The sequence below is a fragment of the Bos mutus genome, chromosome 5, assembly GCF_027580195.1.
Source record: "Bos mutus isolate GX-2022 chromosome 5, NWIPB_WYAK_1.1, whole genome shotgun sequence".
NCBI classification, from domain to species: domain Eukaryota; kingdom Metazoa; phylum Chordata; class Mammalia; order Artiodactyla; family Bovidae; genus Bos; species Bos mutus.
Window position 1 is genome coordinate 114,674,740 of NC_091621.1, and position 23,175 is coordinate 114,697,914.

General features: G+C 47.5%; 1 protein-coding gene across 1 annotated transcript; it reads left to right on the forward strand.

Annotated features, from left to right (window-relative positions):
- Nucleotides 1-248: 248 nt before the first annotated feature.
- NDUFA9 (NADH:ubiquinone oxidoreductase subunit A9) lies at nucleotides 249-22,088 on the forward strand. The gene is made up of 11 exons (XM_005897931.3): nucleotides 249-373; nucleotides 6,429-6,599; nucleotides 7,481-7,578; nucleotides 8,933-9,024; nucleotides 10,562-10,703; nucleotides 13,627-13,729; nucleotides 14,203-14,270; nucleotides 15,439-15,515; nucleotides 17,184-17,279; nucleotides 19,220-19,286; nucleotides 21,802-22,088. Exons 1-11 carry the CDS (start codon nucleotides 325-327, stop codon nucleotides 21,979-21,981), a joined length of 1,143 nt encoding a protein of 380 aa, XP_005897993.1. The 5' UTR covers nucleotides 249-324; the 3' UTR covers nucleotides 21,982-22,088.
- Nucleotides 22,089-23,175: the final 1,087 nt, after the last annotated feature.

A 23,175-nucleotide genomic window follows, 5' to 3' on the forward strand; every position in this document is an offset into this window, starting at 1 on the left:
GCTGCTGCCCTGGATTTGGTCTGTGGTTTACCCTGAACTTCAGGTTCCTCGATACTCCGACGTCATCTTTACGGTCAGCTCCTGACATGGAACTCCGATCTCAAGACTCCTCTTTCTCCCCCTTTCCTCACGGCCTCCCTCACATCCCTCAACCCCTCCCCGCGGTTTCCTATGAGCTCTTCTGAGCCACCGTCCACCCCACCCTCCGACTCGCCCCTTTCATTCCAGGTTGGCGCCTGCGCAGATGGCCGAGAGGCTGCCTTTTGACCCAGCCTGGTAGCCGTAGTCGGCTGGAGCGCCTGCCGCGGGGGATTCTGGGAGAATATGGCGGCCGCCGTTCACCCCCGAGTTGTCCGGGTCCTGCCAATGTCACGTAAGTGTCACCGGGAACGGCGGCCCCGGATGGGGAATCCGAGATGCAGATCTAAAGTTTTGGGAGTGGCGCCGTGCTGCAGCGGTCGCGTTGAGTCCCTGGGCCCCCTGGTTTTTCTAAGTCTGCAACTGCCTCTGTCCGGTTTCTCCTTTCTCTCTCCTCCGGCTCATATACTAAGTTGTGCCCTTGGGAAAGGGCCTTCTCGGAGAGAACGTGAGCAACGCGAAGGGAAGAGGAGAAAAGAGGAGAAAGTTGGGGGGGGGCATGTAAAGGATCCAGAGACTCAGAGTACTGATACGGCTGTAAGGTTGCTGTTTTAACTTGCTTAGTCGTCTCCGACTCTTTTGAGACCCCAAGAACTGTAGTCCATCAGGCTTCTCTGTCTATGGGATTCTCCAGGTAAGAATACTGGAGTGGGTAGTCCCTTCTCCAGCTGGTCTTTCCGACCCAGGGATCGAACTCGCGTTTCCGGTGTCTCCTGCATTGGCAGGCGGATTCGTTACCTCAGCCACCGGGGAAGCCTTGAGTTTGGTGTTATAAGAAATATTGGGCAGAGAAAGAGACATGCCCTATGATACAGTTTATATGTAGAATCCAAAAAATAATAATGTAAGTGATGAACTTATTTACAAAACAGAAATAGACTCACAGACATAGACAAGAAACTTAATGGTTACCAGGGGAAAGGATGGGTGCGGGGGGATAGCGAGTTTGGGATTGACACGTACACACTGCTATGTTTAACACAGATTGGCTCAGATGACAGAGAATCCGCCTGCAATGTGGGAGACCTGGGTTCGATCCTGGGTTGGGAAGATCCCCTGGAGAAGGGCATGGCAACCCACTCCAGTATTCTTGCCTGGAGAATTCCCATGGACAGAGGAGCCTGGCGGACTACAGTCCATGGCGTCGCAAAGAGTCTGACAGAACTGAGCGACTAAGCACAGCACAACCAACAGGGACTATTGTGCAGTGCAGAGAACTCTGCTCCACATTATGTAACAGCCTAAATAGGAAAAGAGTGTGAAAAGAATAGATGTAAGTATATGTATAACTGAATCACTTTGCTCTACACCTGAAACTAACACAGCATTGTTAGTCAACTATACTCCAATATACAGTACATTTTTTTTTTTTAAAGAAATATTGAGGGGCAGGATAGGAATCTGAAATGGATGGGAAAAAAGGGATAGTGGAGGAAAGATTGACTTTATGACTTTGTGAAAACTCTGAATCAGTCTTAACTTCAGATTCTGTGTATGACAGTGGAAATGATCATACCACAACATCAGGGAGTTTCTGAGAAGATTCAGTAGATTCAAGTAGTATTTATAGTAGTACTTTTCCAAATCAAAATAAAGGAAGAAGAATAAAGGAATACCTGAAGATTTGTCTAAGTAGAGTTTATTGTCCCTTCTGTTCTGATTGGATCTTCTGTGGTCCTCAAGTTGAAAGCACACAGTTGCTCTTCCACTCACTAAGAGAGACCAGAAAAGCAAGGAAATTGGGAGTACAGCTTCATCATTATTTCACTCTCCTGTCCTTCACAAACATGCCCTGTGTCAGTCTCCAAAAATTGCATTTTCCCATTATGTATTTCAGTTATTACAGAATATCATTTGCTCTCAAAATTAGGTGCATGTCAGAATCATTCTTAGAGCTTTATAATATTAAACAGAAATAGGGACTCACTGAAGAGCTATTGAATCAGAATTTTTGAGACTGGCTCCTTCCACTTTACATTTTAAAAAGCTCCACAGGTAGTTCTAATGCTCAGCTGAGTTGAGAGCAGCAGTATTTGGGGGATTCCTTTTTATTTTCCATCTTGGGTAGAACAACTCCACACCACTGGGCAGGTGCTTGGTACACACCATTTACAAAGGATGGTTTCTTAGCCTGACTTCTTTGCAGAGACATTTGCTGGCTCTTGTTAAACTGTTACGTTGGTGTCACGTAATGTAGATTGTGAATCAAATAACTGCGATTTATTGAGTACCTGCTGTCGGCTAACCACAGTCATAGACATTTATATACATTTCTTTTCCCCTTTAACTAAATGTTTTTTTCCTAACTGATGCCATACCTTATGCTCTTTACCACTCTGCTTTGTTGTCTCTGATAAAGTAAGCTTTTGAGTAAACTCTGGAGAGTTCAGTCTAGTGTGTAACGTAATCAAAACACTACAGAACTGTGTAAAACACGGTGAAATGCAGGGAGACTACTAAGTACCAGAGGAAGTCAGAAAAAGGAAAGATTAAATGGCAACCCACTCCAGTGTTCTGGCCTGGAGAATCGCATGGACAGAGGAGCCTGGTGGGCTATACAGTTCATGGGGTTGCAAAGAGTCGGACACGACTGAGCGACTTCACTTTCACTTAGATCATTTGAAATTGGGAGGGAAAATTGAAAGGCTTGTGGAGAATTTCAATACTTCCACTGATTTTTGTTTGTTAGAGCTGTTATTATCTGGAGAGTCAGAGGGGTTGGGCTTCTTCCTGGCACTGGCAAGGACAAGGGGGTGAGAAGGGAAGCAGGAAGTAGAATTCTTTGGAGACAGTGAAATGACTTCCTGAAGATCTGAATCAGTAGGGAAGGAGGTTGAATACCTCCTTGGCATGTACGCCAAGTCGCCTCTGTTGTGTCTGACTCTTTGTGACCCCATGGACTGTAGCCCGCCAGGCTCTTCTGTCCATGGGATTTCCCAGGCAAGATTCGGGAGTGGGTTGCCATGCCCTCCTCCAGGGAACTTCCCAACCCAGGGATCAAATCCTTGTCTCTTACCTCTCCTGCATTGGTAAGCAGGTTCTTTACCACTAGTGCTACCTGGGAATCCCCATTAGATGGAATCAAATAATGGAGACCTTTGAAAGTCAAGTAGAACGTAGACCAGTGGTCATCCAAATGGGTTTCTAAGAGGAACCAATGATATATAAAAGTACAGTATTAGGGCTTAAAAAAAATGTTTTCTGTAATAGTAATACTTAACACATAGTTCAAACTATATAGTAGACACTTTTCTAAGTGCTTTCATATATATTGCATAACGTGTATAACATACTGGAACTACATAGAAGGTGCATGTAATTTACAAATGATACTTAAAAAAAAAAACCCACTGATGCAGTGTGCCAGCAAATGTGTTTGGAGACTATTGGTTTAGATATTAAGTAGGAAGCCAAAGTAGGTTTAATGAATAAAGAATATTATTCCCCTGATGGTGTTCCCAGTAAATGGAAGGAGATGGAGAGCCTGGGGTCAGGGGGTAATAACTTGTATTTGTGGAGGACCCCAGGTGGCGCTAGTGGTAAACTTGCCTGCCAATGCAGGAGACAGAGGAGACCCCGATTCGATCCCTGAGTCAGGAAGATTCCCTGGAGGAGAAAATGGCATTCCACTCCAGTATTCTTGCCTGGAGAATCCCATGGACAGAGGAGCCTGGCGGGCTACAGTGGTGAAGAGTCAGGGGTCGTGAAGAATCAGGCAGACTGAGCTACTGAGCACCCATGAGCGTGCATACAGTGTGCAAGGTACATACATGTGCGAGGTACTTACTCATTTATTATTAATGTTCTCATCAGCCCTCTAAAATGTAAGCTCCATGCAGCCGGGACTTTGTCTGTTTTACTGTGCTACTCACAGTTTCTTGAATAGTGCTTAGTCTGTAATTGTTGAAAAAACAAACTGTGTGAGATGAGTGTAACATTACCTTCTGGGGATTTTCACAGTAATAGTATCAATAAATGAAAGTAACTGTTACTCACGGAATGCTTCATGTGTGCGGGGTAACGTACTACATGCTTTGTACACGTGTACTCCAATCTTCTAGGACCCCTGGAGATGTTCATACCTTGCTCTGGTAATTCTCCTGATTTTGTTTGCTCTGGTCTTATCCTGTGCCCTATCTTCCTTACTCATTATTCTGATCATTCCCTTTCATACATTCTCAACTCCCCAATCTGTATCCCTTTGTCGTAAAAGAAAAAAAAAAAAAAAAATCAATGCTGATTAAATCAAGGTTTCTACATATTTCCTGCCTGCCCCCGAGCAGTGGAGAGCTGAGGTAAGGAACACTCCACATGAATTGACTGTTCTTATTTTAAATTCATAAATAAAAATCTCAAGTTAATTTTGAGCATATTTTTCTAGGAAATTTGCTTTCCCTTTCTCCATATGACCAGTTGATGTTGCCAGTCTCCTAAGACTTCTAGCACATGCTCCTGTCTCACGTCCTCCTATTCTCAGCTTTACAGAGAATGCAAAGGAATCAGATGGGAACCATCCTTTCCCCACTAAAAATCTAAGGGCTGAGTTGGGGTGATTCTCTGCTCTCCCTCCTCTTACAGTGGATGAGCTTCTCCTGGTCTGATGGAAGGCCAGTCAGTTCCCTCCCTTGGTCTTTGGTTTCTTCCTCCCTTACCTCTTCTTCCCTCTCCTGGGTCGTTGACATTTTCCCTCTGCTGGGGGTTTTCCGTTAGCATATAAGTATGCTATAATAGCCCATGTTAAGCAAACCCTTCCTTGTCTTCTTGTTCCTCTAGTCCTGTTTTTCTTAGTCCCATTACACCACATCCCCCAAGAAGAATTTTCAGTACTCGTCTTAGGACCTCCCCACTGTACTCCTACTCCAGGAAAATTGTTCTTGTTCAGGCCACTTACAGCCAACATCTTCTAGATCCTAGCTATCTGCCCTCTGCTTATTTCCCTTTTCAGCAGCGTTTGATAGAGTTAACTATTCTCTCCATCCATCACTTTCTTCATTTGACTTCTGGATTACCATTTTCTTTTGTTTTCTCTCTTTTTCAATCTCCTTTGCTGGCTCTTTGGTTTAGTCACAGAACCTCCCCGAGCTATGGTTTTCTGGTCTACAAAGTGGCAGTAAAGAGAATGTGAAATAAAATATTACCTAAGAGTGATGCTGGATGCCTCTGTAAGTTTAGGTGTTATTTAGATGTTATTATTTTGTTACTATTATGTGTTTGTTTTTAATGTCTGTGGTTTCAGTAACTGTTCGGTAAGCTAGGCTCTTTCTCCAATTCCACACATTTGGATAGGGAAAACAGTGGTTTCTGGGCAGTCATCTCAAGTAAGCAGACACAGACTTACTTTCTTAGCGGCTTACTCATCAACTTTGGATGATTTTCAGTAGTGTTGTACTAAAGAGTACAGTCTGAATTGCACTCTTAAAAAAAAAAATCATCTTTCATCTCTGCGTCCGGCCCATATCATCAGCTCTACTTTGATTCATCATCAGTTTCACAGTCTGTTCCAGGCACGTCTTTTGCTGTTCCCTGCAGTACTCTTGCCTAGAAAATCCCGTGGACGGAGGAGCCTGGTAGGCTGCAGTCCATGGGGTCGCTAGAGTCAGACACGACTGAGCAACTTCACTTTGACTTTTCACTTTCATGCATTGGAGAAGGAAATGGCAACCCACTCCAGTGTTCTTGCCTGGAGAATCCCAGGGACGGGGGAGCCTGGTGGGCTGCTGTCTATGGGGTCGCACAGAGTCGGACACGACTGAAGCGACTTAGCAGCAGCACGTCTTTTGTTGTTCCCTGCACCGGGCTTATTCATTTCTACTCCTACGTTGTTAGATGTGTTAGGTGTTGCACATGGAAGTCTCTCTTTTCTGTCATTACTCCTCAAACCTTTCTCAGAATGCTTTATTCAGGAATCCTTCCTCAAGGTCATGTAACTTATGGTGCCTTTAGTTTGCATTCTTTCTACTCCTTTCATGGGGAGGTTTATACCCTCTTAATTTGTAATTGCTGATTATTTTTCATAAGGTGATTTATCTTTCTAGGTAAATTATAGCCTATAGGACAGAGTTTGTTCTAATCTTTATACGGTTTCTGTATGTCCTGTGGATTCTTTGTTTCAGTCATTTGTATTTATTGTTGCGGTTGGCACTTCAGTTATAACTTGTAATTCAAAAGTTAGCTTTGCACTGTTACCTAAGTAAGTGAAAATACTGAGAGCAAAATAATGTTGCATTTCCAGGAAGAGAAGCTCTCTGTATTCATGGTCACTTTTGTGTGTGTTCTGGGTTTTCTTCAAGGTTCTTCTGTTCCTGCCCTAGCCGCCTCTGTGTTTCACAGCCCACCCCAGCGCCAGCTTCATCATGCAGTCATACCACATGGGAAAGGTGGGCGTTCCTCCGTCAGTGGAATTGTGGCCACTGTGTTTGGAGCAACGGGATTCCTGGGCCGCTATGTCGTCAACCACCTTGGTAAGTCAAGTTCCTCAAGTCCAACAAACTCCAGAGCTCTTTATGATGTTTCCCTACTGAGAAGCTGTGAGCTCTGTTTCTTTTCATTGTCACAGTGTTGTGAATTCCTCCTATCTTGGATTTATGACGTTTTGGACTCCTGTACATTCAGAGTAGGCGCAGGCTTCTTGTACAGGACGTTAATACAGAAATAGTTAATACAGAAAAGTTACGATATTTCTGTTGCTGTTATGTGCTCCGTTGTGTTTGACTCTTTGCAGTCCCATGGATTGTAGCCTTCAGGCCCCTCTGTCCATGAGATTTCCCAGGCAAGAATACTGGAGTAGGTTTCCATGCCCTTCTCCAGGGGATTTTCCCCACCCAGGGATCAAACCCTTGTCTCTTGTGTCTCCTGCTTTGGCAGGTGGGTTCTTTATTGCTACGCCACTTGGGAAGCCCTATGACATCTTGAGCATAATGGCAAAATATATTTTTTAAAGTAAGGATAGAAGTGATTCACGTAGCATACTAGAATATTCATTGGAAGGACGCATGATGAAGCTGAAGCTCCAGTACTTCGGCCGACTGATGCAAAGAGCCAACTCATTAGAAAAGACCCTGATGTTGGGAAAGGTTGAAGGCAGGAGAAGGGGATGACAGGATGAGCTGGTTGGATGCCATCACTGACTCAATGGACATGAGTTTGCGCAAGCTCCGGGAGATAGTGAAGGACAGGGAAGCCTGGTGTGCTGCAGTCCATGGGGTGGCAAAGAGTCAGACACAACTGAGCGACTGAAGAACAAAAACAGTCATACTAGAACTGAATGTTTACAAAATCACTGCTATATAATGTAATTGTATTATGTTAATGTTGACCCTTGCTTCAACCCGTTCTTTTCTAGGTCGCATGGGGTCACAGGTGATTGTCCCCCACCGCTGCGAGCCATATGACACCATGCACCTTCGTCCCATGGGTGACCTGGGCCAGATCATCTTTATGGTGAGAGCCCGGCTTACTGATCGTTGGAGCCGACTAATGTAAACTGCTAAGGTCATTTCTGGGAGAGAGAGGTAGTATAACCAAGCAGCAGTCTCCTGCCAAAGTGGACCAAGGGCAATCTCCATTCACAGGCCATTCTTGTAAACCCTAGTCCAGCACTTAGCAGACTTTTTTCCCTAACGAACCAGACAGGAAATACTTTAAGCTTTGCAGGTCATGGTTACCCAGCTCTGCCCTTGTAGTTTGAAAGCAGCCATGTGTGTGCTTAGTCGCTCAGTCGTGTTTGACCCTTTGTGATGCCATGGACTGTGTCCCGCCAGGCTCCTCTGTCTGTGGAATTTCCCAGGCAAGAATACTGGAGTGCATTGTCATTTCCTTCTCCAGAGGATCTTCCTGACCCAGGGATTGACCTGCATCTCCTGCATTGGCAGGAGAGTTCTTTACCACTGAGCCACCTAGGAAGCCCCCAAAATAGCCATAGACAGTGTGTGAACAAATGGGAGTGGCAGTGTTCTGATAAAACTTTATTTATAAAGTTAGGTTGCAGGCTGGATTTGCCTGGGGTCATAGTTTGCCAGCCCCTGCTCTTAACCCATGCCGGACAGTAACCTTTGGCCACATTGGCTCTTGAGCCCTTGAAATGTCACTTGGTCTGGATTGAGGTATGCTGTAAATGAAAGACTTGGTTCAAAGGCAATACTATTCAATATATCATTAGTAATTTTTCACATTTATTACATATTGAAATAGTATTTTGAGTATGTTGGGTCCAATAAGGTAAGTTATTAAAGTGAATTTCACCTGTTTCTTTTCATTCTTTTAAATGAGGCCAATAGAAAAATCAGAATTACATGTGTTCCTCATGTTATATTTCTCCTGGACAGTGTTTCTCTAGACAGAGAAGATTACAAACAGGGTGATTTATAACCTGGCTAGCTTTGCATAGACTTCACTTGAAACACTTCTTGCTGAGCGTTCAGTGTTGTTACTCTTCAGCCTTCAGGTTCTTCCTTTAGGCCAGTAGTTGCCAGTAGGGCAGGGCAGTGGTGTGGGCCGGGGAGAGCCTTCAAGGGAGTGGTGAAAAATGTGTGCCCTTTTTGGTTGTCATGTGACTGGAGTCCATATGGTTTATTAGGTGGGGACCAGGGATGCTGAGCATTCTCAAGTGCACAGAATGGTCCTTTCCACGAAGAACTATGCTGTCCCAGTGCCCGCAGTTTCTGTAGAGGAAACACTCGGGGCCTCGATGCCTGGCTCAGCTGTTCACATAGCTGACTTCTCTTTCATCATCCTCTCTGGGCCTGCACTCTTCCACTGACACATTTTGCTCTTTTAAAAAATGTTTGTGTTACAGGACTGGAACGGGAGAGACAAGGACTCAATCCGAAGAGCTGTGGAGCACAGCAGCGTGGTCATCAATCTGGTCGGGCGAGAATGGGAGACCCAGTGAGTCTCGGCCTCCTGTTTCCTGTCTCTTCTTTGCAGAGGGCTGAGGGTGTAGTGGGTGTTTCTTGGGCACGTAACATGCCAGGGATTGTAGCTGTGACATTTTAGGTCGTTCGTCAGTGTTGACTGAACACCCTTTTCACACCTAGGGGCCACACTCCCCACTTGACCCCTCCCTTCTTCCCACACACCCCGACCAATGTGCAGACATTGTGACATGCTGCTCGTGAAAAACCAGTATAAGTCATGCGAGCGCAGTGGGTGTCATCCCCTTGCCTGCATCGCCCCGTGGGTCCTGTGTTAGGATCTTTCCAGCTGGGATGGGCTAGGAAGGATGGTTCTCCTGTTCCCCAGACTGACAAGCTACACACTGGCTTTCCTCGTGTGAGTAGTGTTCTCAGTCTGTTCTCCTGTTGTTAATCAAGGATAGCATGAGTGCCTGTTTGCAAGTGATTTTTAGCCCCTGTGTGTGTTGTTTATCAACAGGTAAGGTTGTGGTTTTTTTAACTTTTCATTTTGTATTGAGGTGTAGCCAATTAACAGTGTTGTGACAGTTTCAAGTGCGCAGCCAAAGGGGTTTGAATCCTCTGGTTCCGCAGCTCTTGGTTTATGCCCCTTTCTCCGCACTTGTGAGAGTTTAACTTAGATGTGTTCAAGGTGTGTCTGCCTTGTCACGTGTTGCTAAGTTCTCTGATGACTTGCGGGTCCTACTCAGCCTTCCTAGCCCCGAGCTGACTGTCACAGCCCTGATGACTTGCGGGTCCTACCCAGCCTTCCTAGCCCCGAGCTGACTGTCACAGCCCTGATGACTTGCGGGTCCTACCCAGCCTTCCTAGCCCCAAGGTGACTGTCACAGCCCTGATGACTTGCGGGTCCTACCCAGCCTTCCTAGCCCCAAGGTGACTGTCACAGCCCTGATGACTTGCGGGTCCTACCCAGCCTTCCTAGCCCCAAGGTGACTGTCACAGCCCTGATGACTTGCGGGTCCTACCCAGCCTTCCTAGCCCCGAGCTGACTGTCACAGCCCTGATGACTTGCGGGTCCTACCCAGCCTTCCTAGCCCCAAGATGACTGTCACAGCCCTGTGTACAGAGCAGGCACGTAGTTTATGTTATTGCATCGAATTGGTGAGTGGTGTGTGTTTTTTTTAGTTTCCTTTTTTCCCTCTGAGGGAAACAAAGGCCCAGGAATAAGAAATGATCTCCCCTCCAGCACCCAGCGCTTCCTCCCTCCCCACCCAAACAGTGCAGCCAGACGTTGTTAGAGGGCCTCAGCCTTGGGGAGCCTTGAGGGCAGAGGACAATACCTATGCTGTTTGATCACTTATAGTCAGCCTGACATTATGTGTGGTAATGACAGTGAGCAGGCCTGTAAAATTAAAAAAAAAAAAATTATTACCTTTGACTTTGGGTTAAATCGTTGCTATTTAAAAGCTTAACTATTATGAATCCCAGCAATCATGGAAACCAGCTTATCATAGAAAGCTTTGCAATCCCAAGTCAAGTGTCCTTAACCACCCCCTGTTTTTTCCTTCCAGAAACTTTGACTTTGAGGATGTTTTTGTCAAGATTCCCCAAGCCATTGCTCAAGTGTCCAAAGAAGCTGGAGTTGAAAAACTTATTCACATTTCACATCTGAATGCTGATATTAAGAGCTCTTCTAAGTATCTGAGAAGCAAGGTACAGAACAAGTCAATTTGAAAAGTGGTTCACATAGCTTGGGTTTCTTGGCCCCTTAGGGGCGTGAGTTAAGTGAGAAAGGTTTCTCACCCACATGTCCAGAATTAGGGGATTTCTAGTTCTCATGTCTAGGGTGTGATTGTTGTGTGGGTGAGGCGTGGTTGGGTGTCTTCTGTTTGCAGGGAACTGTGCTAAGTGGCTGCAGAGATGGGTGGCTCATCCTGTTACCTGCCCTCAAGAGTGTAAAGTTTCTTAGCACGTAACAGAATTACAGGCTAAACACAAAAGGTAGAGTCTGATTCCTGTACCAGAGTCATACCCGTGTCACCCAAGCTCCGTGTCACCCAAGCTCAAGGACCGTCTTTCTTTCCCTGACCCCTGCATAGTCTTTCCTTAAGCCTTTGGAGGGGTGATGTGAAGGCTGGGGTGACAGGATAAATATTTGCGAGGGAAGATGGCTGTTCACGTTGTAGTTAGCCTTCCTGGACTCCCAGAAGCCCCACTGTGGTCCCAGTTGTGCCTGGAGATGGACCAGCCTGGTTTGGAGTCGGTCTGTAACCAGAGATGTTTTATCATCATGGACGCAGGAGGGGTTGTGGTGCCTGGAGCTGCCTTCGGCATTTGGTTCCTGCCATGAGGAGTCTGCTTGGGGTCCGGCTGATAAGGACCTCAGAGTTCCTTGACACTGGCTCCAGCTGTTGGATCCACTGTAATCTCTAACTGAACAAATCATTTATTAAGCACCTTCCATGTGCTCCATGGTGTAGTGGGTGCTGGGGAGACATGGTCTTAGCTCACATCTAGTTTCTAATCCATTAACGAAAATAATTCCACATGCACCAGGTGTTGCTGAGTAGCTTGGGGAATCTTAATCCTCAATATCAACATTCCTGGCAAGAAAAAATAGGGATTGGTTAAGAATACCTGACTCAGGATTTCAAAGCTATCTGTGAGAAGCTGGTTTTCATACTGTTGCTCGAATTCAGAATATAATAATTAAACTTTTAAATGGCAGTGGTTTAACCCAAAGTCAGGAGAGTGAAGGCAGAGGTGGGCCATGGACTCTAGTCTGGAGCAGATGTCAGCGAGGGTTGGTATGGAGGAAGGCAGAAACAGTGGACTGGGGTCCTGGGCAGATGAAGGGTTGCGTCTCAGGAGCAGAAGAGCAGGGAACAGGTAGGCTGGCAGCCCAGGAGCTTGTCAGCGGAGAGTAGCTCAGAGGAGGGGTGCTTGGGGATGCTCTGATCTGTGGCATCCAAGTTGAGAGTTGGGGGAGTGGGGTGGAGACGAGGTTTTTGGAGTTGAGAAGCTCAAGAAACTGAGGTCTGAGTCCTCTGGGCTCTGATGCCACCCCTGGCGGGCATGGGTGGGAGGGAAGGCCAAGCTAGGTGCTGACAGCTACACTGACCAAGGGGCCTTATCTCAGAAGGGACAGAAGATCCTGAGAGAGGGTGTCGCAGCAGAGGAGGTGAGGAAGGAGGGCCCCATGCCCAGTCCTCTGGGCCGGCATGCCCTGCTGCCATTTCCGTTGCTGTAGCCTCCTGCACTCCACCCTCCTTTCTCTGGCAGGTTGCTCATAATTGAGGCAAAGCAGAGAATCTGTGATTGGAAGGAAAAATGGAGGCCAGAAAAAAATCTGTTCTGATTTTTCTCCTTCCTTCTTCTGCATAAGGTTCCCTGGAATCAATATGGAAAGAAGCCCAGCAAGAGCTAAACGCTGCAGGGCTCTTTTGTGTGTCATTTTCTTTTTAAATTCTGTGTACACGAATCCCCCCACTTACTGCTGGGATTACATTCCCAGACCCCCAGTAGATGCCTGAAACCAGGGATGGTACAGAGCTCTCTAGTATACGCTTTGCTTATCCTGTACATACATGCCTGTGATCAAGTTTCACGTATAAATTAGGCACAGAAAGAGATTGACAACAGTAACTACTAATAAAAAAGAGCAGTTATAATCAGTTCAGTTGCTGAGTTGTGTCCGACTCTTTGCGACCCCATGAATCGCAGCACGCCAGGCCTCCATGTCCATCACCAACTCCCGGAGTTCACTCAAACCCATGTCCATCGAGTTGGTGATGCCATCCAGCCATCTCATCCTCTGTCCTCCCCTTCTTTTCCTGCCCCCAATCCCTCCCAGCATCAGAGTCTTTTCCAATGAGTCAACTCTTCCCATGAGGTGGCCAAAGGATTGGAGTTTCAGCCTCAGCATCAGTCCTTCCAATGAACACCCAGGACTGGTCTCCTTTTAGGATGGACTGATTGGATCTACTTGCAGTCCAAGGGACTCTCAAGAGTCTTCTCCAACACCACAGTTCAAAAGCATCAGTTCTTCGGCGCTCAGCTTTCTTCACAGTCCAACTCTCACATCCATACATGACCACTGGAAAAACTATAGCCTTGACTAGACGGACCTTTGTTGGCAAAGTAGTGTCTCTGCTTTTGAACATGCTGTCTGGGTTGGTCATAGCTTTCCATATAATAGGTTGTAATAAAAGTGGTGTGAATGCAGCACCCCCACCCTGTCTTTTGCTCCGTCTGCTCACTGTGCTCACCCTTCTTCTCGTGATAATGTGAGATTCATGTGCCAGCAGGCCTGAGGAGGAGGACCTGAGATTTCCCCACACCACTCAGAGCAGCGTGCACTTTAAAAACTTAGCCAGTATTTCTGGAATTTTCCATTTAATATTTTTAGGTTACAGTTGACTGTGGGTAACCGAAAGTGGGAAGCAAAACTGCACATAAGGTGGGGCAGGGGGTGGTGGTGCCTCTAACTGAGTGTTATCATAGGATGCCCTTAGCCTGGAGGCACACATGACCTGGAAGGACCCGTGGTGTTCTGACAGCGGAAGGACGTTCTGATAGTGGAAAGATGGAGCTTTCGCTCACTTACTGCAGAGCTCTTTTGTGTTTGGCTGTCTAGGCTGTTGGAGAGAAGGAAGTGAGAGAGACGTTTCCAGAAGCCACCATCATAAAGCCGGCTGAAATCTTTGGCAGAGAGGACAGATTCCTCAATTATTTTGCAAGTAGGTTTTCTCCCTTCAAATAGGAGAATGGCCGTCTTGGCGTCATCTATTCAGTACTTCCATTTCCTGCGTATCTGTGGTGCTACACTGATCACACACTACACGTCTGTTTCCACCTGTCTTTTTCTGGGCTTCTTGTGTTGCCGACCTGTGGATTAGAACAGCTAATAGAGCTGCGCCTCGGGAGTGGCCGTGCGCCCAGCAGTGCAGAGCAGACGACCAGTAGCCAAGCCGTGGTCCTCTGTCCTTGTTCCTCCTGTCCCTAAGTATTGGGCCACCCTCTCACTTCCTATGTTTGTTGTGTGAAGAACAAATAAAGGTGGCTGCCTCTTAATAAGATCGTTCACTCCCGCAGAGTCAGCTACATTTATTTATTTTTACTACACAAAATAGTTATACCAGCTCGGAACACCCAGAGACAGGAGGGTCTTCAGGCAGGTGAGGCCTTCTAAGATGGTGCTTTCTTCTGCCAGATATCCGCTGGTTTGGTGGCGTCCCTCTTATTTCCCTGGGCAAGAAGACTGTGAAACAACCAGTATATGTAAGTACCCTGGATAAAGGAGCTTTTGCCGAATTCAAGATCGAAGTGATCAATTTTCAGGTTTTCTCCTACTTCTGTAAGTTCTGACATTTTTGTCTCTGTCAGATTGCTTTGACTGACTGTTTCTCAGTGTACTGGAGAGGTACAGGTACCCTGTGCGTTTTCACTTGTTCATTCACCCAAGAAGTGTCTTGAGTATCACTGGGATATTCACAGTGTCACTGGGCATATCTGTGAGGACACAGATGTGTGCTGCCTCACGCTGGCCCCAGTCAGGGACAGGTCAGCATGGCCGTCGTCAGGCAGTGTGATAGGTGCGGGCAGGGAGGGGATTTCACGTAGGTACGGCAGAGGACAAATTTGGAGGTCAGGGAAGGCCTCCAAGGAAGTGACATCTTAGGGGAGACCCTGAAGATGACTCGCAACTGGTCAGAGGCAGTGGGTGGGTGGAGTGGCCCAGGCAGAAGGGACCAGATGTCAGGGAGCAGAGGTGAGAACCGTGTGGATTCCGTGTGGTGATGAACCAGGGTTTCTCAGCTGGAACACTGCACTTTCTGGGTGGGATTACGCTTTGTTGTGGGGCTGCTGTGGGACGGCCTCCAGCCACCAGATAGCAGTAGCTCCCCTGCAAACTGTGCCAATTAAACCTCTCCAGGCGTTTGCCCGAGACTCCTGGGGCCAGAATCAACCCCCCAGTGAAAACCGTGGGGTCTGATATCATATGGATTATTATGTTATATGTATATTATATATTATTATATATCATAAGATTATTCTGAAAGTCAAAATGGTAGAATATTGGGTGTTCCCTGTGGTTCAGCCTCATGGTTTGTGACAGCGTGGTGACAGACGAGGAAGAGGAGAAGGATGATGACGACGGGGTGAGACGAGCTGGTGGGACAGGCCTGGGCATGGCCTGGAGATAAACATGCTCCCACTGGAGAAAGTATTGATTTCGGTGACCTTCCACATGGAGCTGATTTGAGTCCTTGAGAAGTGGCTTTTAGAAGTTTTCTGAAAGCAGACAGTGATGTCATTTTAATTGCATTATTTTGTGGTGATCGATGTGGCTTGCTCTCCTCCTCCCTCCCTTTTTTAAATTCTCTCCCACAGCTCTCTATTGCTCTCTCTTTCAGCAATTACTGAAACGTGTTATAATTTCTCGTAGATTGTGGATGTCACCAAAGGAATTATTAATGCAATTAAAGACCCGGATGCCAGAGGGAAAACTTTTGCCTTTGTTGGGTGAGTGACTGGAGTTTGACTTTAAAATCGTACAGCCTATTAAAATAAAAGGATTGTGACTTAAACAACAGTAATTTCTAGACATGTTACTCACAGGCTTATTGTTGCCTTTTTCAGAAATGAACAACTTGAAAATACATAAAATAAGTTTATTTACAATGCCATCAAAAAGAATAAAATACCTATGTATAAATTTAACAAAAGAAACACAAGACTTGTATACTGAAAATTACATAGCATTGAGGAGGAAAATGAAGGAAAACCAAAATAAATGGCAAGACATTGTGTATCCTTGGGTTGGAAGAGTCGATATTGTTAAAGTGGCAATTTTCCCCAAATTGATCTGTCTATTCAACTTGATGTTACCAAATTTCAAGCAGGTTCTTTTTTTTGCAGATATTGACAAATTTATTCTAAATATATACGGAAATACAAAAGACCCACCATAGCAAAAACCATTTTGACCAAGAAAAATAAATTTGGAGCACTTAAGCTTTCTAATTTCAAAACTTACTCGAACGTTCTAAAACAGTGTGACACTGGCATAGAGTAGACGTGTAGGCCAGTTAAACAGAACTGATAGTCTAGAAACCAGACTTCATGTTTATGGACAATGGATTTTCGAAGAGGCGCCATGACACCGCAATGGGGAAAGTAATCATCTTTTCAACAAATGGTACTATCCACATGCAGAACGATGCCACAGATTCTGATTTCACACCATACGTGAAAAAATTAACTCAAAATAGACCAGAGACCTAACTGTAAAGGTTAAGCTAGAAAACTTTTGGAAGGAACATTTGGACCTGGGGTTAGGCAGAGATGTTGTAGATGTGACATCAGAAGCATACTCCACCAAAGAAACAAGTGGATAAATTAGACTTCATGGAAATTAAAAGCGTTTGTGCTTCATAAGGTATCATTACGTAAAGGATGAAATAACAAGATCATCAGCTAAAAGGCAGAATGGGGTGGCAGAGAGAGGTATATGGAAAATTTGAGGATGCAGAGGAAGATAGGAGGCACCCCCTGAGAAAAGAGGGAAAGAGCACCCCCCGTCCCCCAGGAGCACCCAGTAGGACTGCACAGCAGAGCTGAGCTTCTTGAAGCTCATGATCAGAAATCTAAGGGGAGGCCCAGGAGTTTGTTCTCTGCAACTCTGTCTTGCTGGGGGCTCAGGTGCAAAGAAAACAGATACTTGGATTAACCAGAGAAGGGTTTTGCTCTGCAAGGATGGGAGAGGAGCCGGGGATGAGGTTTTGTCAGGACATGTACAGAGGAGTTACTACGGTGCTGAGCCATGTGATCTACGCTGGGAAGGACACAGCCTTCAGTGTGCCTTTCTCTGTGAGCAGAGACACTTAGACCATTCTGAGTCACAGTTAACGGAACTCAGAATGATGGGGGTTTGATGTTAAATGAAAAAGACATTAAGGAATAGGATGACCTGTGTAATCTTATATTTATAAAAGCAAAAAATGAATAAGGGGAATAAGAAGGATATATTAAGTTTATTAGCTTCATCTTTGGCGGATGGTTTTTCCTTGTGCTAATCTATAGGACATACATGTTTTCCATTTTCACAAGAATGATGTTATCTTGTTAAACTAAAAGCAGAAGTGTGTGAGGAGCAGGTAATCTGGAGAACTGTGAACCTTCTGTCCGTAGGCCCAGTCGGTACCTGCTGTTCGACCTCGTGCAGTACGTCTTTGCTGTGGCTCACAGGCCCTTCCTGCCGTACCCTCTGCCACACTTTGCCTATCGGTAAGTAAAGCGCTGCTTTTTGTGCTTCTGCGGATACTTCCCTTTGTGATGCTCCCCCCCAGGGGTTATAGGGAGTGTGTCCCTTGCGGTGAAATCTCAGAATCTCTAACCAGGAGGGGCTCCTGACGCCTTCTTGATGTCCATCTGGGAAAGAACCAGAGGAGCTTAAGAAAGGGAATGTGGCTTCATGGGTGAATAAACACCGTGATGGAAGATGGAATCTGTAGATCTTCACATTCTCCTACTAGAAGTCCTAGGTGTAATTGGCAGTGTCTTGCTTGGCAGATTGTATAAAGGAGCAGTTAGGTTTCCCTGTTTTGTCCACTTGCCCAGGAGTGGGAAAGGGACCCTCCTTCATCAAGGCAGTCTGATCACATGGCTGGGGAAAGGAACTTGGCTAATGTAGCCGCTTCCTGCAGTTGCCTTGTCTGTTTTTCCTGCTTCTTGCCTCACTCTTTCCCATGTAGGTGTGTTGTTGTTGTTTAGTCGTTAAGTCGTGTCTGACTCTGACCTCATGCACTGTGGCCCACTAGGCTCCTCCGTCCATGGCATTTCCCAGGCAAGAATACAGGAGTGGGTAGCCATTCCCTTCTCCAGGGCATCTTCCTGACCCAGGGATCAAACCCACATCTCCTGCATTGGCAGGCGGGTCCTTTACCCCTGAGCTATCAGGGAAGCGCTGTAGGTTTAGCACCTTGGAATGATCACGTCACACACTAAGGTCATGGTTAGGGACACTTTCACGTCCAGTTTGCCAGAGATTGATGAACCAACATGGCAGCTGAATTCTTCATTTGCTTGATCACTCAGCCACTCTACAAACATGTCTTGAATGCCAGCTGTGTCTTAGGCAATGTTCTAGGCACTCAGGATGTTACAGGAAATCCTCAAAAAGCCTGTACACTAACAGGTGTCAGAAAAATAGAAAATTAGAAGGCTGTGTGGTGGGAAGATTCACTGCTGTGTTAGCATAGAACCAGGGCACAGAGCTGGAGGACTGTAAGCGGTGTTTTTTGGTTGTTTTTGTTTTGTTTTGTTTTAAGCCAAAACTGTCCTTTTTGCCAGTGAAGCAGGTTGGACAGAATCTGAGGCTTGCTGAGTTCTTAGAGAACTTTTGACCTGTCTTCAGCTTCCTTTTCATTTTTTTCTTACCTCCCACTGGAATGATGTTTTTCAGGCTTTTAAAAAGCAGCAGAAGCCCGGGTTCAATGACTTTTTGCATAAAGGCCCCTTAGGACAAGCAGATTGGAGTAGAGCTGGCCCCATGGTTGCCCCTGGGGCACATGCTCCTTGCTCCACCTCCAGTCCTCTGTGGGATGTGGGGGCCCCCAGGAATTCCTCGCGTGCCTCCTGACCCAAGGACACAGAAGACAGGAGCTCAGGTGACAGATGAGGAATCCCCCAGGTTTCAGTAGGATGAAGAGATGGCACCCAGGAGGCAGGTGGCCCTCTCGTCTGGGTTTTCTCTTGGCTTCCTGATTCAAACCCTAGATCTTAGGCGTCTCCTCACTTTTGGATCTCCTGCATCCTCAGGGCCCCTGCCTTAAGGCTTACGCTTTCTATCTTGCACAACGCCTGCCTCTCCCCTTAATGGAAGCATATCTGAATATCTGGGGCTTAACTCTAATTGAGTTTGACAGGCGTCACTCAGCTGGATCTGTTTTGTTTGTCTTGTGGGTGGGGCGGCTGCACTCTGTCTTGGTTTTCCTGATTCACTGTCCCTTTGGTGGGGCCAAGGAGAGCTGGCCTTGGGGCAGGCAGGCGGGCCATCGGCTTGAAAGGAGAGGTGACCTCCCAGGCTGGGAGCCAGGAAGTTTGGGTGCTCATTAGTTTCTTTAAACACACTCAGTGACTTCCCAGCTCCCTGGCAGCATGCCATGCCTGGCGTGAACAGGGAGCAGAGATGCTCACCACGTGTGCCCTGTTCGTTCCTCTTCCAGATGGATCGGTCGGCTCTTTGAAATTAGTCCATTTGAACCCTGGACCACGAGGGATAAAGTGGAGCGGGTGAGTATGAGGGTGACCAGCTCTTGCTGGGTGAGTGATGGATGAGCGAATGTTGAGTTCGCTCCGGGGACCTCCTGGGTCAACTCCATGCGCAGTCTGCAGTCCCTGTGTCTCAGGTCAGCCCCGCCCATGTGCATGAACCTCACCCACACCCAGCCTCTCCGGGCCCTGTCTTGGAGGTTTTCAGTTTTTCTCTCTCCCCTGGATCATCTCCACCCACGTACAGACATGCCTTCCTAGCTCTGTGTGTTAAAGCCCAGAGTCCCGCCCTCGGCCCATCCCATCTGCTGCTGCCCTGATCCGCTGTGTCCTTGTACGTCAGACTTCCTGGAACAGCGGGCTGTACCTGGGGCTGCCAGCTTCTCACCTTCTCCCTGCTTAAATCCATTCCTTTCAGCTTTTATCTCCACTGTCCCCTTAAACGCTGCTCGTCCCAGGTCACCCGCGGTCTCTGCTGCCAGGCCCGGTGGTCAGCGCCCTGACCTCCTCTCATCTTGCTTCTCCTGCCCCCTCGATCTCCCTGGCTCACCCTCTGTCCTTGGTCTCTGGTATTGGGGACAAGGGCTCTGTCTTCTGCCCTTGTCTGTCCTGGCTCTTCCTCTGGAAGACTCTCACCTCATTCCGTCTGTGCACTCATGGCGGCAGATTCAGTTCCCCACCTGGACTGCCTCCCGCCCACCCAGCGGCAAGCCTCCCATCTGTTTAGCCGTGTAGTCATCATCTGAAACCTGGCTTGTCAGCCGCAAACCCGCTTTTCTCCCAGGCCCTCTCAGCTCAGTTGATGGTATCACTGTTCTCTGATACTTAAACCCAAAATCGAGGCTTCCCCCTTGATTCCTTCCTTTCCTAACCCCTCTCCATGTAGACAGGACTGCCCTGTCCTTCCTGCTGGGCTGGGAGTGTTCTGTCCTTGAGTGTGCTGGAAAAGCAGCCCCCACAGCAATGACTGCAGAGCACTTGAGACGTGGCTTGTGTGACGGCAGAAATAAGATTTGAATTTGGTAAAATTGTAATGTAATTCAAGTCACTGCTTTGGCTGGTGGCTGTTGTTCTGGACAGCAGAGACCGGCCTGTCGGTACTGCTGGGTGACACTCAAGTGTGCACCTCCCTCTTCCTACCCTTTTGTTTAACGTTTTATTATGGAACTGTTTATCACAGTATTGATAATTTTCCACTTCTAGAAAAGTGGAGGATTGTCTCTCCTCTACCCACTCCAGTTCAGGCGGTAGGTCATTCCATCCTCTGGCCTGACTCTGGGTACCTCTCGTCCCCTGCGGTGCGCTGGTCGCTCCCTGTCTCACTGTCTCCATGCTGGTCTCCCTCACTGGTCATTTGCCCACTGTGCATAGAAGTGTTTCTAGAGAGGAAACAAAATAGATATACTCTGCTGCCTCTACCTTTGAAAACCTGTTCCCTCTTACTGACAAGCAGCAGCCATATTGTCCTCTGAGTGGTGTTTAGTCGCTCAGTCGTGTCTGACTCTGTGCGACCCCATGGACTGTAGCCCGCCAGGCTCCTCCGTCCGTGGGATTCTCCAGGCAAGAATACTGGAGTGGGTTGCCACGCCCTCCTCCAGGGGATCTTCCCGACCCAGGGATTGAACCCTCTTCTCCTGTATCTCCTGTACTGGCAGGTGGATTCTTTATCACTGAACCACCTGGGAAGCTCCCTCTGAATGTTACCTAAAAGAGAAGATGAAACAGTCCTTGGAGAACGATGTGAACAGGCAGCCATTGTCCCTGCTCTGATGTGCTGGGTCTAGAATCCAAGACCAGTTTCCAGGTGTCCTTTCTATGTTCAAGAAGGATGGGGCGGGAGAGCTGGTGGGCAGGACGCTCCAGCGTGTCTGACAGCTGCACCTTGTACATTTGTCACTGAGAAGTGTTGGGGCAGCAGGCCGGTGGGTTTTGGATTTGGTCTGGGGGTCACTGGGCAGCTCTCGGGGAAGGATGGTGGACGTGTCTGAGCTGGAGAGGTTGATGCTGCTGCAGGTATACACCCAGCCTCCTCGTTTGCTCGCGGATGAGCTGGAGTTTTTGGAATCTCCAGGCTTAACCTCTTTCCCTCCAAACAATGTGGGTTTAGGTTTTGAGATCCATAGTCAGCATTAGTCAGCCAGGTTAAGAAGAGCTGGAGCATCAAGGTTCACAGATTATTGCTGAGTGATCTTGATTCAGCAAAACCGAGGCAGAAAGCCATGCCTAGACAACCCGCCGGTCCCATTTCTCTGCTGAGCTTATGGATCTGACAGTCTCTCCGCTCCGTCCCAGACTGACTGCTCCTTCCCCTCACCTGAGCCCTGCTCTGTGCTTGGGGATAGACCTGGAGCTGACCCATGGGGCCTTGCCTTTCCCTCCGCGTGCAGGCCCTTCTCTGTGCTCTGCTTCCGGTGGTCTCTGCCCCCTATCCACCAAAGCCAGTGAAGTCTCAGCGGCGGGACTCAGGCTGGCTCGTGGGTTGGAGCGTCTGCGAGGCCGGCCCTCAGTGCTCTCTGTGCCTCTCGTCTATCCGCAGATTCACACCACAGACAAGATCCTGCCTCACCTGCCAGGCTTGGAAGACCTGGGCGTTGAGGCCACGCCCCTGGAACTCAAGGCCATCGAGGTGCTGCGGCGTCACCGCACCTACCGCTGGCTGTCTTCTGAGATCGAGGACGTGCAGCCGGCCAAGACGGTTCCCACTAGTGGCCCCTGAGCTGCCCGCGGCTTTTGGTGTTGTTTGGGTCGCTACCAACCAGGCCACCTTTGGCGGAAAATCCTGTATATAGTGAATGAGAGCCTCTATTAAAACCTGAGATGACATTCTGTGGGCGCGTTTTCTTTCTTGATTTACAAAGGGAGAAACTCAACCACCTAGAATTTGAGCACAATTTTCCTTAATTATATATATTTAATCCACGTACATCTTTTATTCTCTGAAATGCTGGAGGATTTTAATTTTCTTATTATTTATAATAGTGACACATACATCTTTCTGTTCTCTGAAATGCTGGAGGATTTCAGTTTCCTTCCGTCAGGCCACTTCTTGTGAATGTTCTAGAAGACGAAAACCCCTTTTTAAGGTCAGAATATTGTGAAGGCCCCATGTGATGTGTGACTGCCTGTTGACACACGTTAGTTGAGAAAATACGTAATGTCCTATAAGTAATCCAAGTTCATCCACACTTTGGGTATTTAAAAAAAATTATCTTAATGATCTCTACACACACTTAGAATATCCTGCGTACACAGAAAAACATTGTCCGTAGCCATGGGTCCTCAGACTGCCCGCAGTAATCCCCCAGTCCCCTGCTCAGATCTGAACTTGTCAGGGCTTCCACCCCGCCACGGTCAGGACAACACCCAGGCGATTTCAGACGGGAAATCATGGGTGGACGGGACCCACCCCCACCCACCTGTGGTGTAAAGGAGCCAGTGCTTCAGAATTAGGATCACTGTATAAGCTTTAACATCATGGCCAAGACCCAGACCCAGAGTTGGTTTCTTGTCAGCAGATCCCTGCTCATACTGTGAGCAGAAGCCCCTAGGATTTGTGGTGAAGCTAACGCACCGCCCTTCTCGGCAGCCCAGGCTCGGTCACTTGGTCACCACCCTTCTACACGGCCCAACCCCTGGCAGTGCAGCCCTCCATCTGTGGAGCGGGAGGGTCAGGCAAAGCCCTGTTCAGTTACAGCAACACCTGTCTCATCCTCGTGGAGAGAGGAACACGAGGGCTGAAGTGAGCGCTCTTCCCTGCCCCCTCTGCAGGCTCCACAATCTTTCGTCCCCAAGTGGACAGAAGTGTGCTATTCAGAACATGGTTTCTGGACCAGCATCCCCTGGAAGCTTGTTGGAAATGCAGAATTCGAGGCCCTCTCCTGGCCTGTTGAATCAGGATCTGCCTTTTAAA